Raw genomic sequence first — 14920 nt, forward strand, 5'->3', positions numbered from 1 at the left:
ACACTCTTCTCTTTGCCGGCTTCAGTTAATTCAAAATGCAGCTGCGCGTCTTTTAACAGGTACGAGAATCCATGAACACATAACTCCAATTTTAGCCAAATTACATTGGCTCCCTGTTAAATATCGCATAGATTTTAAAATTATTTTGTTCACTTTTAATATTCTGAATAATTTAGCGCCCACCTATCTCTCTGAACTACTCCACTTATACAATCCCAACAGAGCACTTAGATCGTCCAACCACAGGCTCCTAGCACAACCTAGGTCTCGAATGAAGTCGAGAGGTGACCGGGCCTTTGCATCCGTGGCACCCAGACTCTGGAATAACCTCCCTGTCCATATTCGTACTGCCGAGTCTATCCAGTCTTTTAAATCACATCTTAAAACTTATTTTTTTACTTTGGCTTTTGATTCTGTCTAGTTGGCTGGTCTAGCTTGTTGTGTTGTTACCTATTGTTTGCTGTCCTCTTTTATTGTTTTTTTTTATTGTATCATGCTTTTACTGACTGTGAAGCACTATGGTCAACACTGTTGTTTTAATATGTGCTATATAAATAAATTTTGATTTGATTTGATTTAAAGAATATACATGATCACTTGCTTTTATCTCACCCTGTTCCTGAGCATACTCCTCTGTCATACTAATGCTCTGCATGGTCTATCCCTGTGGTGTTCCCGTTTCCTTTTGTGTCATAGCTCCTTATTCAACAAACTTAGACAATGTTTCCACTATTCCTCCTAAACTTCTGAGTTTTTCTCCAACTATTAAACAAGGTATTTAATTTATCTACCGGTAGATAAATTAAATACCTTGTTTAATAGTTGATTCGACATAGTGAAGGCCTTCACTATGTTGAATCATGTTTCTGCAGCAGAGGCAATAAGATACACGTGCATTGCCTCTTTTTATTTACACCATCAGACAATATTGGTGACTTTTGTTCAACGCTCATCTGAAAAGAATGTGAGGTGTAGTGATGGGTCCAGCAACACTAACGCACAGGCGCATATATCAAGCTCACAGAGTGAAACCTGTATCGGTGCGTGTGTCGCTTTAAGAAAAAGTCACGTGATCGATACAGCTGCTGTATCGCTCATTTCCAACGCGCCAAACTGTGTTTAAAAGGTACCGAATCCGCATCCGCCAACGGAATGAGTCACCAAAACAACAACACGAAATTACTCTCGCAAAGATTAAAAAAAAAACAACAACAAACAAATAAAAAAAAATTACACATCTCTCCATAACAAAATGGAGCCCGAAAGAAAAAGAAATGTTTCTGCTGTGTGGGATCATTTTGATCTTTTAACTGCAAATAGTTTGTCTGTCTTTGTTTCAGTGTAATCCATCAGCGATGAGACTTGCAGTGTAAATTATTTATTTCATTTTATGCAGGTTAAATGTCGTATCTGTTCTGCATTTCTTACACAAACATAAACACCTCAGTGTTTAGGCATTACAGAGCCAAACATGAAAATGAGGAGACAAACACACCGAGAATGAACACAGGTAAACCTATATAGACACTGAACAGCTTTATCATCTTTTTTTTTTTTGTATTAATGTGTGTTATTATTTTGAAAACAAGCATCTAGGAAGACCGTTCTGGATCAGGCAGTCCTGAATTGTATTATAGAGGACTGCCAACCTCTTAGTATTGAGGAGAGTGTCAAAGAGAAACATTCCAAGATCAGAGGATCCTTTAACGTACTGGGGGAATAGGATGACCTTTTCCACCTGGCTTTACATTTTTTGTGTACCCCAGCTTCATCTATGCCTGTCAGTTTTCCAAAACTGGGGAAATGGTGTCAAACCCCCCCCCCCCCAAAAAAAACACGCAATAAACTGAATGCAAAAACTTATTTTTTTGAATAGAAATTTATAACAAACTCTGAGTCAATTACATTTAAATGGGTGATATTCAGAATACTTTGTTTAATTTTCACTTAATGTCATTCACAATATATTTTAAAGATGTCTACAATATGTAAAAGATATAAAATGATTCCATAGAAAGTACAATACCTTACAGTGTATACAAGAATGACTAGGTCATTAAATCAGTGTCTGTTGTGTCAAGTAAGTTGCCTGCAATGATATTTAAGGTCCAGCAGGTGTCAGTATGGAGCAAAACAGCAACACTGTGTCTACACAGTGTTGCTGTTTTGCTAGTTTGAGGAATGTGCTGAAACGCTTTATGAAGCCTCATCTACCCATTACTAGTGAGGTGATTACAGCCTTAAGAAACATGCTCCGTTTGCCATTTGTCCCTATATTTACAGCCAACTATATAAAATGCTTTGCTCTGCCAGCTGCAGAGAGCGCAACTGTTAAACAATTCTAAGATAAAATCACGAGCTCACTCAGTCATTAAGTAGTGGAAGGAGAGTACACACAACGTAAAGTATTCACCAGTCCAAACTTGTTAAAGACATTTTCCTGAAACAGACGCATTTGAGCTTTAGACTTCAATTTAAGTTGATTCAACTTTATTGCCAGGGCTGACTTGGAGTTGCTCATCTTGCTCATTAGATTCCGATGAAGAGCCAGGAACAGAGCTACCAATTCTGATTGTTGAAACATGTTCTGAAAAGTCAGTGACTTTACACCTAAGCTAGCTAAATTGCCATTTTTTGAATGACTTGAGTTCTGAAAGGTGCTATACAATAAAAATAAATCTAATAGAAGCATGATAAACACTCACCAGCCACTTCATTATTTACAGCAGCCAGACTGCTTTACAACTCAGTAAATGTATGTAGATTTAGTTCAAACCTGACAGTGATTTTCCAGAGTAACAGGGTTGCTGATGGCAGGTTCTCATTTCAAGCTGCTGTGATGCAATCAGACCCAAATCTGATGTTCCCTATATTTTGTCAAGTCCGTTGTTCATTTCAGAGCAGAACTCTTTGCAGTAAATTTTGAGTAAAACTACAGTCACCTGATGTGGTTCAAGTCCAAGTCAGATAATATTGAAAGCCAAGCCATTAAAACACTGAGACTAAAAAGTCTGTATTTTACTGAGGGCCAACCAGGTGTTGTTGAATTAAAATTCAAGCCTATTGTTTAACACAATGAGAACACTGGTTTCATGTCAATAGTTTATTCAAATTACAGCAACATCAGCTCTTAAACATCAAGCAATAAATGCTTTCCATCTTCACATAAAGATCCAGTCCAAGTCCTCTTTTCACCTGAGAGAAAGGAAATAGACTGAACGATGTGCAAAATAAAAAGCCAACACAGATTATAGTGAAAATAGGCTAACAATTCCAAAAAGTTTCTTTATTGCATCATGTTATTTTTCAAACTTCATCACTGCATTTCTCCAGCAGAGGTCACACTAAACAGACCACATTATTGCTAAAAGACAATTATAGGACTTAAGACATCTGACCCTTTAATCAATAACTCAACATGCATGTATCTTACCGAGCTCTGGATTCATGTATACTGAAGCAGAGTCTCTGCAGCCACTGAATCAAGTTCTGAGACATAAATAAGAGGAAGTTAATGTCAAGAAGCTTTCGTCTAACAGCAGAATGTAACGCTTCCAACTTTCTGTTCAGAAAACCAACAATCACCACTGAACAATCTGACGGTAATTCCAGCTTTTCAGTTTAGGTTTCATCACCACAATTAATGATAAGTACTTGTCATATAGAGGAAAAATGTTACCTGATAAATTCACTGGACAGTGAACTAAGTCATCATTTGACAGACCTGATAATAAAAAAGGGAGACATCAGAATATGCAGCACACTTTGATAAGCATCAATTTCTTTAATTTGAAGAGACTCAGAAAGGTGGATTAGAGACAATCGTCAGTTGTCGCATCTGACGGCACTTCCTATTCCAGGTTTTCATCATTGATACAGCCACTCAGGGCTCATAGGACTCTTAGGAAATGCATTTCCAATTAACTCTCCTTCGCACAACAAAGCACACTGAAGTATCACACAATGATGAATAGCATTGGATTCAATTTTAAACAGATTTTATTTCATTGGACAAAATGTGGAAAGCTTTTTAGGATCAGACACAATTATACAAACAAATCCCAGCAGGATTTCAAATGATGTCAATTCCATGTGGTGCACAGTGAGTACTTTAAAAATCAGTCCTTGTTGTACAAAGGTGAGCTTATCTTTAAATACAGTCAGGTTTGTTATAAGTGTACTTACGAAGACTGGCTAGGCATGTCTTCAGATGAATCTCAACCAGCTCACTTAGAGACATCTGAAACAAAGTTCAAAATGGTGAGCCACTTGAACTGATCAAGTCAATTCTAGACAAATTTATTCTCACTTTGTGTTCAGAAAACCAATGATCACCACTGAACAATCTGCCGGTAATTCCAGCTGTTATCAGTTTAAATTTCATCACAACAGAAGCAGCCAGTTTTTCTTGCTTATGGGCAGGAATGGAAATTTACCTGTGTGTAACAAATCCACATCTGTCCACTAGTTCAGCTGGGAGTGCACGCACCATGCAGACAAACATCCTTCACGGATGCTCAAGTTCTCTTCCTTTACCCGGAGGAGGAAACCGTGAGCGTGTGAGTTCATTTGTTTTGACATGCATCAGAACTACATGGGTTCAGAACTATTAAGCCAACCTATGATCCTGGTTTGTCATCCTCTTGATCTGGCATCTTCCGAGTAGCCTGAAGAGCAAACAGAAGTTAACTCATGTGAACAGACTTATTACCACAGAGCTATTTTGAGAGTGAGGCTCAGAACAGTGAGTGAGAAACATCGTCAGTTATCGCATCAGACGGCACTTCCTATTCACAGTTTTCATCACGGTTACAGATGTATCAGACAAAGAGCTGGGTCCACTTTATGGTCACTCACCTTCCAAGGACACAAGGAGACCACAGGATGACTTGAACAGAACAATTTTTGTACTCATACTGTGACCCAAAAGCGCTAGGTCCACCTGAGAGTGAGAGGAAAATAATAATTATTTTTAAAATCCTTCTATGGTGTTCATATTGTTACTCAGCCATTTGACAGCTTTCTGAGAATTCAAAATTCACTATTTGATGTTCTTCACACAAAAAGAGATAAAGAGAATGAATGGGTTTGAAATAATTTGCATAACCACATTTTATCAGTAGCATAAGTGCGTCAGACTTTCAGAAATATGATTTTCCAGACTCATGGCAGACATGAGACATCGAGGAGGCATTCAATGCTTGCATTAAGATATGCAGAAAGCAAAAAGCACAGGACCAGCAGTCCTCCCCACGTGGCTACAACATCACAACTAAGAACAATGCTAACCTTCAACTTTAACGAACTGAAATCACGACTTAAACACGCTTACAAACTAACCTTTAACGCAGGGCCTTCCATCTAAAACCACGGCAGCCTTCTCACGTATCAATGCACTTCGCAAGTTCAGCGAAACTAGCGACAATGAACCACACCGGACGAGAAGAGACCAAAAGGGCGAACAATGCGCGTTTGCGCGTTTTTATACTGCGGCTGTCGCGGAAATAAAACGTCAGTGCTACTTCGGCTTTCTTCGCATTTTGTCGGAGAAAACCGTCACTCACTTGCTCCAACGCCTCGCTAGCTTTGATAATCCTTTTCTTTTCTTTTCTTTTTTTTTTTAATAACACTTTAATTGTGGTGATAGATACTTTTTTAAATGCGTGTATTTTAACCATTTGAACATTTTTGTTTTATTTATAACAACGTGCCGGATTTTTTGTTAGCATTTTAGCATCTAATTACCAGCTAAGAGCTGTATTATAGTGGTCATCACCTACTTTTGTGTGTTATTTATTTGTTTATGTGCTCAAGCTAGTAATTTATGTTTGTCCACTTAACTGTGAATTTTATTTTTTTCTCCCGTTAACAAATGCAGCTATTTCTTAATATAAAATGTGACCTGTGACCGCACATTGTCGCTGTTTGACAGCTAACTCTGTGTCTCGTCGCTCATTTCAGAGTATGTGGGTCTTCTCTCTGAGGCTGTGGGACCGTCATTTTGTTCTGAATTTGTTTCCTCTGCGGACTTTGGATAACACATCACATCTTCTGAGTGCTTCAGGTAAAGATTTTTACAACTTGCATAATCCTTGACCAGCAAACAGGCCCGTAAGGAATGTTAGTTTGGGGTCTGCAGTGCTGCCATGAGAAGTAGTAGTAATGACAGTAGTAACTTTGTTCAGGTGACTGTCTACGTTTCTACAACATTTGGTGAAAATCCATTAAGATTTCTTTGTTAAAAAGAAAAACTTTATTTGTTTGTGTATTTCTGCATTACTGTCCATTGACTACTAAAAATAGAATTTAAATTTTAAATTCTGACAAGCTTAGAAGGCATTGTGCTGCGTGGATTCTGTAGTTCTGTGGGTGATTTATGAGAAAGGGATAAATACAAGAAGTGCGTCCTCTTGCAGTGAATGAAACGTGTGCTTGTAGTGGTGATAGCGGCTTCTTGAAGGAGGTGTGTGTTCATGCGTGTGTGTACATCGATCAGCTGCATCAGCATGTTGCCACCTGTGAAGAAGGACCGGGTCATTACTCAGCTCCCAAAGGTTAGTCAACACACACACACACACACACACACACACACACACACACACACATATATATATATATATATATATATATATATATATATATATATATATATACACGCACGCGCACACACACAAACCCCATGATTGTAGTTGAATCTCCTACCCTTACCTTATCGCAAACCTGAACCTAGTCTTAATCCTCAATAAAGGTACTCCACAATGACTTCTGTGTTTATCCCCATGGTAACAAAAATCTCCATGGATACAAAAAGGCACAGGCTGTTAACCTTGCTGCCATCTGGCAAGTGATAAAAAAAGTATCTCCAGCCGTGCAACCTGATCTCAGAGCATGAAGAGACGGAATCTCCAGTTTTACATCATGACTGAAATGAATGTTGAGTCTTTATTCCTGAATGGGTCAGTTTATCCAAGCATGATAAAACATGGACATGTTTTTTTTTATAGTGTTTTAGTGCAAATGCAGCGCTGCACACCAAAGAAGGCTTCCACCCGCACGTGAAGGCTGCATGCCAGGTCCAGAAAGCAGACACAGTGAGGTAAGGTCACATAAGGATTAATAAACACTCTCTGCCTCCCATCATGCTACTACACACATCTCTACACTGTGGGTTTAAATTATATTAATGAGTTTCTGATTAATTTGGTCTTCTAAATCACATTAGACTGACTGTGTCAGCTGACGCTCCTGCCACATCTGACCACTTTCTGTTGGTGGTGTTTTTAAAGAAAAGGCTAATGGCATTTATTTTTACAAACCACTTTTTTTTAAAAAGGTCAAAACCATTGACTTTGCTTAGATGTTTACTCCTCGTAAAGAAGTAAATCTGAACAAACTAGTCTCACGTAAATACAGTAAGGTTTATGTAGGATAGGTACATTTTAGCCTCTCTTTACCATCCCAGTGTGTGAAAAGGGGGGGTGGGGGTGGGGCTATGAATAAAAATAGCTGTAATTCCTGCATTACTGAGGCAGTGATGCAGAACTCCTTAAATTAAGTCTTCACTTCACTTTACTAAATTCCCAGTGCTTCCAACATATCAAGTATTTATGTAATTAAATGTTTGAGTGATTTCTCCATGCTGTGGAATACCCTGCTGTGTATTTTCATGATTTTGAGTGAATGCTGACAGTTGTGGATTTCTGTTCTCAGCTTTAATGTTGCTAAGGTCATCGTCGTGGGTGATGTTGCAGTTGGCAAAACGTGTCTGATCAGCAGGTAAGAAGCTTTTATATAGCTACAGCTCTATATGTTATATAGCTTGATATATAGAGACATGATGAACATGACCTCCTGAAATTAAAACTGAATGTCACAATGGGGGAAGAAATGTGATTTAAGTGAACATGAATAGTTTTTGGTGTCAGACTGGCTGTTCTGAGTATTTCAGAAAATGCTGATCTACAGTTTACAGAGAATGGTCAGAAAAAGAATCTAGAGAATATCCAGTGAGCAGTAATTCTCTGTGGAAGAAACACCTTGCTGATTTCAGAGTTTAAAGGAGAACGGCCAGACCGCTGTTAGAAAGACAAAAACAAGTCAAGCATCCACTGGTATGCAGAAGACCATCACTGAGTGCACAGCATGTTGAACCTTAAAGCAGATGAGCTGCAGCAGCAGAAGACCACACCAGGTGTCACTCCTGTCATCCAAGCAGGAGACTGAGATTTACAATTCACAGAACCTGAAAAAATGTTTCCTGGTTTGATGATTCTCAATTTGTGCTGAAACATTCAGAGGTAGGGTCAGAATTTAGGGTAAATAGCATGACAACATTGATCCCACCTGCTTTGTGTCACTGGTGTAATGGTGTGGGGCGTGAATTTACCTAACACTTTTTGTTCACCTAAATTACACCTAAAGCATAACATACTAAGGCAGAAACTTTCAATCACACCTAAAGACACTGAGCATGTGCACAGAGCTGAGGCTCATTTGTTTTTCTCATCCTCATTTCTAGGGATGGGTATCGTTTAGGTTTTATCTGATACCAGTGCCAAACCGGTACTTTTGAAACGGTGCCGGTGCTTAAACGGTGCTCGAACCGGTGCTTAAAGAATCAAGAACACAAACTTTGTCCAAAAACCTCTCATGTTCAGCTATTTTTTATAAAAAGGGTTATCCCCTGCAGCTATAGGGCATATATGGTATCACTCTTGACTGGAAGCAGTGGAAAAAACACAAACTTTGTCCAAAAACCTCTCATGTTTAACTGTTTTCCACTTTTTCTTTGGTCTTTTTAGCCTTTTTGGCCAGGGTGAAGGGAGTATCTGCCATCAAACAAGAGGACAGTCGCATGTAGCTATGATGATGTTTGCTAGTTCACCTTACATGCATTAATGTAATAACGTGGTTAGCCTACTCAACGTAAATTACACACGAACAACATTAAGCTACTCACGCAGAGAAGAACGGCTGCTGCTGCATCATCATCCGTCATCATTTCTGCTACACTGGCAGGGCTAGGGGCCAGGACTCTCCTCTTCGTCTTTTTGGGGGATGTTGCTAACTCCGGGTCTGATAACTGGCAACCCACCCGCAGTAGATGTGCTCGGTGTGAGGTCTCGCAGCAAGCTATCAAATATGGCGCATTTCTCGGCTTTTAAAAAAACGCTATGCATCGCCAGGTGTTTCATCGGATTCGAGGTGTTTCCTCCTTTTCACAGTATCACCTTAAAGCACTTGTTGCAGGCTGCTGAGTTTGCATATTTTACTCTGAAGTACAGCCAGACTTTGACCGCTTCGCTTTGGGCATTTTTAATCTGTAGCTCTGCTCTAAAAGAACGTACGTACCTGGGCCCGCCTACTACGCTCGCAAAGGTGAAATGATTGGCTAGAATCCAAAGTGTATGACATCTTAGGAAAACAAAAGCACCGAAATGAAGCACCGAAATGTGCGCTGCGTTTCGGTCTGGTTACTACCGTTTATGTCAGAACCGATACCCATCCCTACTCATTACAGGTTAATAGTTTCAGCAGAAACCATGCCACTCAGGATGAAGACTTTTATGATACCACAAATGTCATTTACATTTAATTACTAATGAATATTTGGAATATTTTGTATTTCAGTAGTAGGATGGAATCAGTTTACTGTATTGTTTGGTAAAAATGCTTAAGAAATGAAGCATTTTATTCAACAAATGTTAAAAAGATTTTCGTTTTACCTTTCTTAGTCTGCCAGCTGTCCCCTGTTGCTCTCAGGTTCTGTAAGGGTGCGTTTGAGAAGAACTACAAAGCGACTATAGGGGTGGATTTTGAGATGGAGCGCTTTGAGGTGCTTGGTGTTCCCTTCAGTTTACAGCTGTAAGTGTACTTCTTAACCAGAGAGAAACATCCAGTTCGTAGACTGAGCCCTAGGGTCATATGAGTAATCTCCACGAAGAAGTTCAAATATGAGCAGTCTGTGTGTAATGAGATCACATAAATAGATAATTGTGGGGCTGTGCAGCATCCGCCTGATAATTTCACGATCTGGTTGTTCAGGCTGCTCAGTGCGACTTAAATGACATGCCTTGAATTCACTATGTCACCTTCAGATGTGCGTGTACCTGCTGTGAGTGCACATGTAGAATCAGTGTAATATTAAGGTAATCATTTTGGCATCTAGTCAACATTAGGACTCTAGTTCACTTTTAATCCCACTGTTTCTTTCACATTCACCAAATATTCCAAAGACGACCATTAAAGCTCTCGTGTGATCTGTTTTAGGTGGGATACAGCAGGTCAGGAGCGCTTCAAGTGTATCGCTTCCACCTATTACAGAGGAGCACAAGGTGAATGAAGATTCAAAATATTCATTTTTGTCTTTTAACTAAAGCTGGTGAAAGATTCGTGTTCTCGTTCTGACCCATATCAAACTGTCTGCATTTCTCCAGCCATTATTGTCGTGTTTGACTTAAGCAGTGTGGGCTCACTGGCTCATGCCAGGTAAGGCGTTTCCATTACAATGTCATTGTCAGATATTTTCTCTAAAAAGCCGATAAAATGTATGTGTGTGTGTATATGTGTGTGCATCCAGGCAGTGGCTGGAAGATGCTATGAAGGAAAATGACCCGTCCAGTGTCTTATTGTTCCTTGTCGGTACCAAGAAGGACCTCAGTGTGGGTGAATTTTATGAAAAAATTATGAAACACTGAGATTTGACCTGACATTTTTAATGTAATAGTTGATTAATAAGTTGAAAATGTGAGGTGAGATTGTGAGGATTGTTACTGATTCAAAGCCTTTCATTCAAAATGAAAGGCTTTGAATGATAGGAATTTTTTAGTTAATAATAAAAACTCTTGTCGTCATACATGACAGACTTTAACAGTAATAAAAATATTTCTGCTTTCAATTTTAGTCTTCTGTAAAATGCCAGATATTGGGGAGTTTCGTTCTGATCAGTCAGATTGTTGATAATGGGTTGACTGGTTGCTGAAGTTGCCCTGCAGTGACTCATCACTCTCGCTCTGTCTGTGTTTTGCTCTTCAGTCTCCTGACCTGTTGGCTCAGATTGAGCAGGAAGCCATGAGGCTCTCTGAGGAAATCAAAGCAGAGTACTGGGCCGTGTCTGCAAAGTCAGGTGGGAGATAAACAGTCGGTCATCAAGCCTGAATGCTTTTCATTTTCATGTTTTGTTCTCTCAGTAAACTCTGTGACTTTGTTTTTGTCCAGGAGATGGTGTGAAGGACTTCTTCTTCCGTGTGGCTTCTTTGACTTTTGAGGCCAATGTTTTATCTGAGCTGGAGAGGAGCGGGTCGAGGCATGTTGGTGACATAATCAGTGAGTCCACATTATTCAGTGGTTGTTATCTGGTTGTTAGCACAAAAATGAAAGGGGCTGTGCTTTATCTGTTTATGTTTTTTGTGAGTAGGCAAAAACACATTTAAAAAAAATCTTTTTTGCTTAGACACACGGAGTGTTTTCTAATCTTACCTCCATTGACTGTCACTGGAGTGGCTTTCGACCAACTCACTCCACAGTGGGTCAAAGCCAGACCTTCTCCAGTGAGGTCTGGAGACTCTGTAAGTGCCCCTGTAGCACAGTGATCCACCAAATAAATTGCTATTAATCAAACAAATGTGGTATGCCACTGAAAATTGTTAATACGTATAAAAATGATCTTGGCAGCACTAAAACAAGCCCACTGTGACCTTTACCCCCTCTCATTAAAAAAGAGAATGATTGTGACATAGTAATCTGGGATCCTCTGTCATGAAATCACTCTCTTCCTTTCTGTGTGCAGAGATTATTGCTTTTCGTATTATCCAACTCGCTGCCGGAGGAGCTTCGGGAATGTTTTGAGCAATGTTCCCTCTAAGCTGCGCGCCTGGGCAATTGCGCACTGCTGGCACGATCTCTGCGCAGAAAAAATCTGCGTTGCGCACAAAAATAAAATCTAACCTGAATTGAAATTAAAGTAAATATGTTAACAATTCTGCTTTGCAGTGTTAGTGACTGGCTGCTCCAGTATGGGATTAGAACGATGCCACCTTATCCCATAGTCCAGCCAATAATGCGCACCTAATCAATGTCATTGACAGGCCATGACGTCCTTATGTGCCGACACCGGTGTTTTAGCTAGCAAAGCGGCGTGGCTGATGTGGAGTGAAGCCACGTTAATGACAACGTGTACAACCATTGGAGATGTGAGCAGGACAGACGGAACAATTGATGGAAAAACTGTGGACTTTATACCAGTTTTTCAATTGTGTTGATAGGCCACGTAAAACCAGAGTAATGATAAAAATAAATGCAATGTTTGGTTTTCTTCCTGAATACTATCGTTGTTTATATTTACTGCAGGAAGAAACGGCTAAATTGGCGTTTTATAAGAAAAAAGGCTCGAAAGCCTGTGAGCAAAACCAAAAACACCCCCACCCTTTCCCATTGGTCGAAAAATGTACCATGTCGACCAAACAAAACATGGCATTTGTTGTTTAGGGAGGGGGAAAGTTTTAGGAGTGACGGTGGTGTTTTGAGATGTGAGAGATTTGCAACGTTTAGCGTAAATCTTGTGTAGTCAGTGTGCAGTGTAGTCAATTGTTTTGTTGTGTGTGTCAGAACAATGAGGCGACTGCTGAATGTTACAGGTGTTACAGGAGTGATACATCTCCTGTTGTCAGGCCTGCAGGTATCAGGCTGTGTTCTCCTTTATCTCATAGTGGACAGAAATTAGTTTTTGGAGTGACACAAATAATTTGTGTGGCATCAGATTCGATGCAGCAAACCTGATTGTTCTATAAATAGTTTGAAATGTTTATTTTTAAAAAACGCCTTGGCTGCATTTTTAGGTAAACAGCTGCAAAAAACTTTGTTGTTTGCATAACTCAGTTACTTTTTTGAAGAAGTAACTATATAATTAATTGCCCAACACTGGTCATTATATACTGTATTTTGCAGAGAGAGAGTACCAGGACTCTCTCCCAGACCACAGACTCATAGTCATAATACAAGTCAGAGCTTTATTTAAAAAGAAAGAAAGAAAGAAAGCTGTGTTTTCAAAATTGGAGCTCAAGATATTTTTACTTCCAATAGGGACTAAGTTAAGTTATATAGGAAAAAACTCAAATCATTTTGTGTCCTTGATATTTTACACCCCTGAATGCTAACCACTGCTCTGCTATTGATGTTTCCTACTATAACACAAGCAATCTCTGTTTGTTTGTTTATCCACCAACTCCTCCTACACAACCGTGAGCTGAGAAATCAAAAGTCAAGGCACGCGTGTACATCTTGAGCCCCTACAGGTTCTTATATATATTAGATATGTCAGCATATTCTCTAGCAACCACCTAACAACAGGCTAATATGACCCATTTTTAGGTTTTGTGTACTTATGACACTTTATAAAAGCATCTTGATGTTTACAGTATCATTATTACAGATTTTGACACATTAGCTTATGAAGTTTACTGTATTTAGGGATTATATCAAAAGTTTAATGTCAGATAAATAACTGCGTTTTTGGTGAAGTGGTTCCTCACTAAATTTAAGATGTAAATACATTTTACTGCTTATAAACTTACAATCATTCTTATATTGGTCTTCTATATATTTCTATAAACAACACCCACCACCCCTATGTTTTAACTTTTCTTTGTGTAATTAACCATATCAATGTGCCGATAGCATAAACAGACCAAACAGTAATGTAGCATAGGCATGTATTTGTACTGATGAAGGGAGAACTCCTGCGTAACCAATATGCCCCGTGTTCACTGCATCTGCCAGTTCAATGGTGTGACTTCTGTGTGTTAACATAGATATATCTTTGAGGAAATCTAACCGTTAAGATCCATTCACAAATTGATTGTTCTATTGCTTCCAGTGAGAAAAAGAAAGCTCACATTGCTTATACGAATAACATAAAAGTGAAAAAAATTATATGTTTTTATTTATGTTGCTCACAGGGATCACAGACAGCACAGAGACCAGCCATAAACCAAAGAAGAAGCCCAACTGCTGCTGAGATTGGATGAATATCTGCTGGAAATTTTCTGAAGCAAAACGAAATGGGACGTGCAACAGGAAAATTAAGATAAAATGCGGACTGTACGGCTCGCTGTGAATATCATGAGTAGAACCCATGAAAGAAAGGTCACAGTGCTGATAATAACCTGAGAAGGATTCAGCAATAGGTCAAGATGTAAATTCTAAGTGGTTCCTGTAAACAGGCCTGTCAGCTGACTGATCGGAGCAGTGTAATCTCAGGAATGTTTACAGCTGACTGCGGCAACAACAAACAGGCCATTGTGATGTCCCTGATTATGTAAACGTTTATGAGAAGAGGAAGATTATTCTCCACTACAACCACCATTAAATTGCACTTTGTTGATGCCTTTAAAACATCTGTTTGAAGGAGCGTTTTTCTCCTGCTGAAATGTCAGTGATGGGCTGACTGCATTTTTTTAAAAGAAGGGGGGAGTGGGCCTTAGAGGCCTCCTGTCATGTGTCTCTCTGCTGCTAATTTGATGCGTACGCCAACTCCAGTGACCACGGTCACACCCGTTACACATCCCTCTCCTCTGAGATAACTGTTCTCATGATCTTGAAAATGGAGGGATTGTTTGCAGGAATGGGAAAAAGCAGCAAGCTCAATCTGCTTCCACTGAATTTCGTCAGTAAGCCAGACAGCAAGAACGTGGGTGTGTCTTGGATATATTGTTTTAACTCATATTATACAGATTCTTTAGGTATTGAAATCTTTCCCACACCTCCACAGTGTTGTAAATAATATAAAAGAGGCTAAATTAAATTGTTATCATCACATCTCTAACTATAAACCAAGGTAAAATTACATTCTCTATCCTATTGTTGACTCCAAGGTTGGACGTAAGCTGCCAGTAAGGAAATAAAAACAACAGACAAACGTGCC

General features: G+C 39.3%; 1 protein-coding gene, 1 long non-coding RNA gene and 4 other non-coding genes across 11 annotated transcripts; 1 reads left to right on the forward strand and 5 right to left on the reverse strand.

Annotated features, from left to right (window-relative positions):
* Positions 1 to 3088: 3088 nt before the first annotated feature.
* Positions 3089 to 5494, reverse strand: LOC101486006 (uncharacterized). 2 transcript variants are annotated; one of them, XR_001167536.3, is made up of 8 exons: positions 5341 to 5494; positions 4858 to 4942; positions 4620 to 4667; positions 4437 to 4530; positions 4186 to 4240; positions 3680 to 3724; positions 3434 to 3489; positions 3089 to 3195 (listed from the first exon to the last, which is right to left on the reverse strand). It is a non-coding gene; the product is annotated as an uncharacterized LOC101486006 (long non-coding RNA). The 2 variants fall into 2 exon arrangements; XR_001167535.3 differs by having other exon boundaries at positions 4437 to 4667.
* LOC111500473 (small nucleolar RNA SNORD65) lies at positions 3565 to 3637 on the reverse strand. Its single transcript, XR_002721121.1, has one exon. It is a non-coding gene; the product is annotated as a small nucleolar RNA SNORD65 (small nucleolar RNA).
* Positions 3798 to 3875, reverse strand: LOC111500475 (small nucleolar RNA SNORD49). Its single transcript, XR_002721123.1, has one exon. It is a non-coding gene; the product is annotated as a small nucleolar RNA SNORD49 (small nucleolar RNA).
* On the reverse strand, positions 4315 to 4389 carry LOC111500472 (small nucleolar RNA SNORD65). The gene has a single exon (XR_002721120.1). It is a non-coding gene; the product is annotated as a small nucleolar RNA SNORD65 (small nucleolar RNA).
* LOC111500474 (small nucleolar RNA SNORD49) lies at positions 4740 to 4811 on the reverse strand. The gene has a single exon (XR_002721122.1). It is a non-coding gene; the product is annotated as a small nucleolar RNA SNORD49 (small nucleolar RNA).
* A 35-nt stretch (positions 5495 to 5529) lies between the features above and the next one.
* Positions 5530 to 14866, forward strand: LOC101486205 (ras-related protein Rab-34). Of its 5 annotated transcripts, none has more exons than XM_076889264.1 (12): positions 5530 to 5784; positions 5962 to 6064; positions 6439 to 6554; positions 7005 to 7096; positions 7711 to 7776; positions 9763 to 9864; positions 10270 to 10334; positions 10437 to 10488; positions 10580 to 10661; positions 11035 to 11125; positions 11218 to 11325; positions 13956 to 14852. In XM_076889264.1, exons 3-12 carry the CDS (start codon positions 6474 to 6476, stop codon positions 14012 to 14014), a joined length of 798 nt encoding a protein of 265 aa, XP_076745379.1. In that variant the 5' UTR covers positions 5530 to 5784; positions 5962 to 6064; positions 6439 to 6473; the 3' UTR covers positions 14015 to 14852. The 5 variants fall into 5 exon arrangements, with proteins under 5 accessions (XP_076745379.1, XP_076745378.1, XP_076745380.1 ...); XM_076889263.1 differs by having other exon boundaries at positions 6417 to 6554; positions 13956 to 14851; XM_076889265.1 differs by having other exon boundaries at positions 5530 to 6064; positions 6497 to 6554; positions 13956 to 14865.
* The last annotated feature ends 54 nt before the right edge of the window (positions 14867 to 14920 follow it).

The sequence above is a fragment of the Maylandia zebra genome, linkage group LG10, assembly GCF_041146795.1.
Source record: "Maylandia zebra isolate NMK-2024a linkage group LG10, Mzebra_GT3a, whole genome shotgun sequence".
NCBI lineage: Eukaryota > Metazoa > Chordata > Actinopteri > Cichliformes > Cichlidae > Maylandia > Maylandia zebra.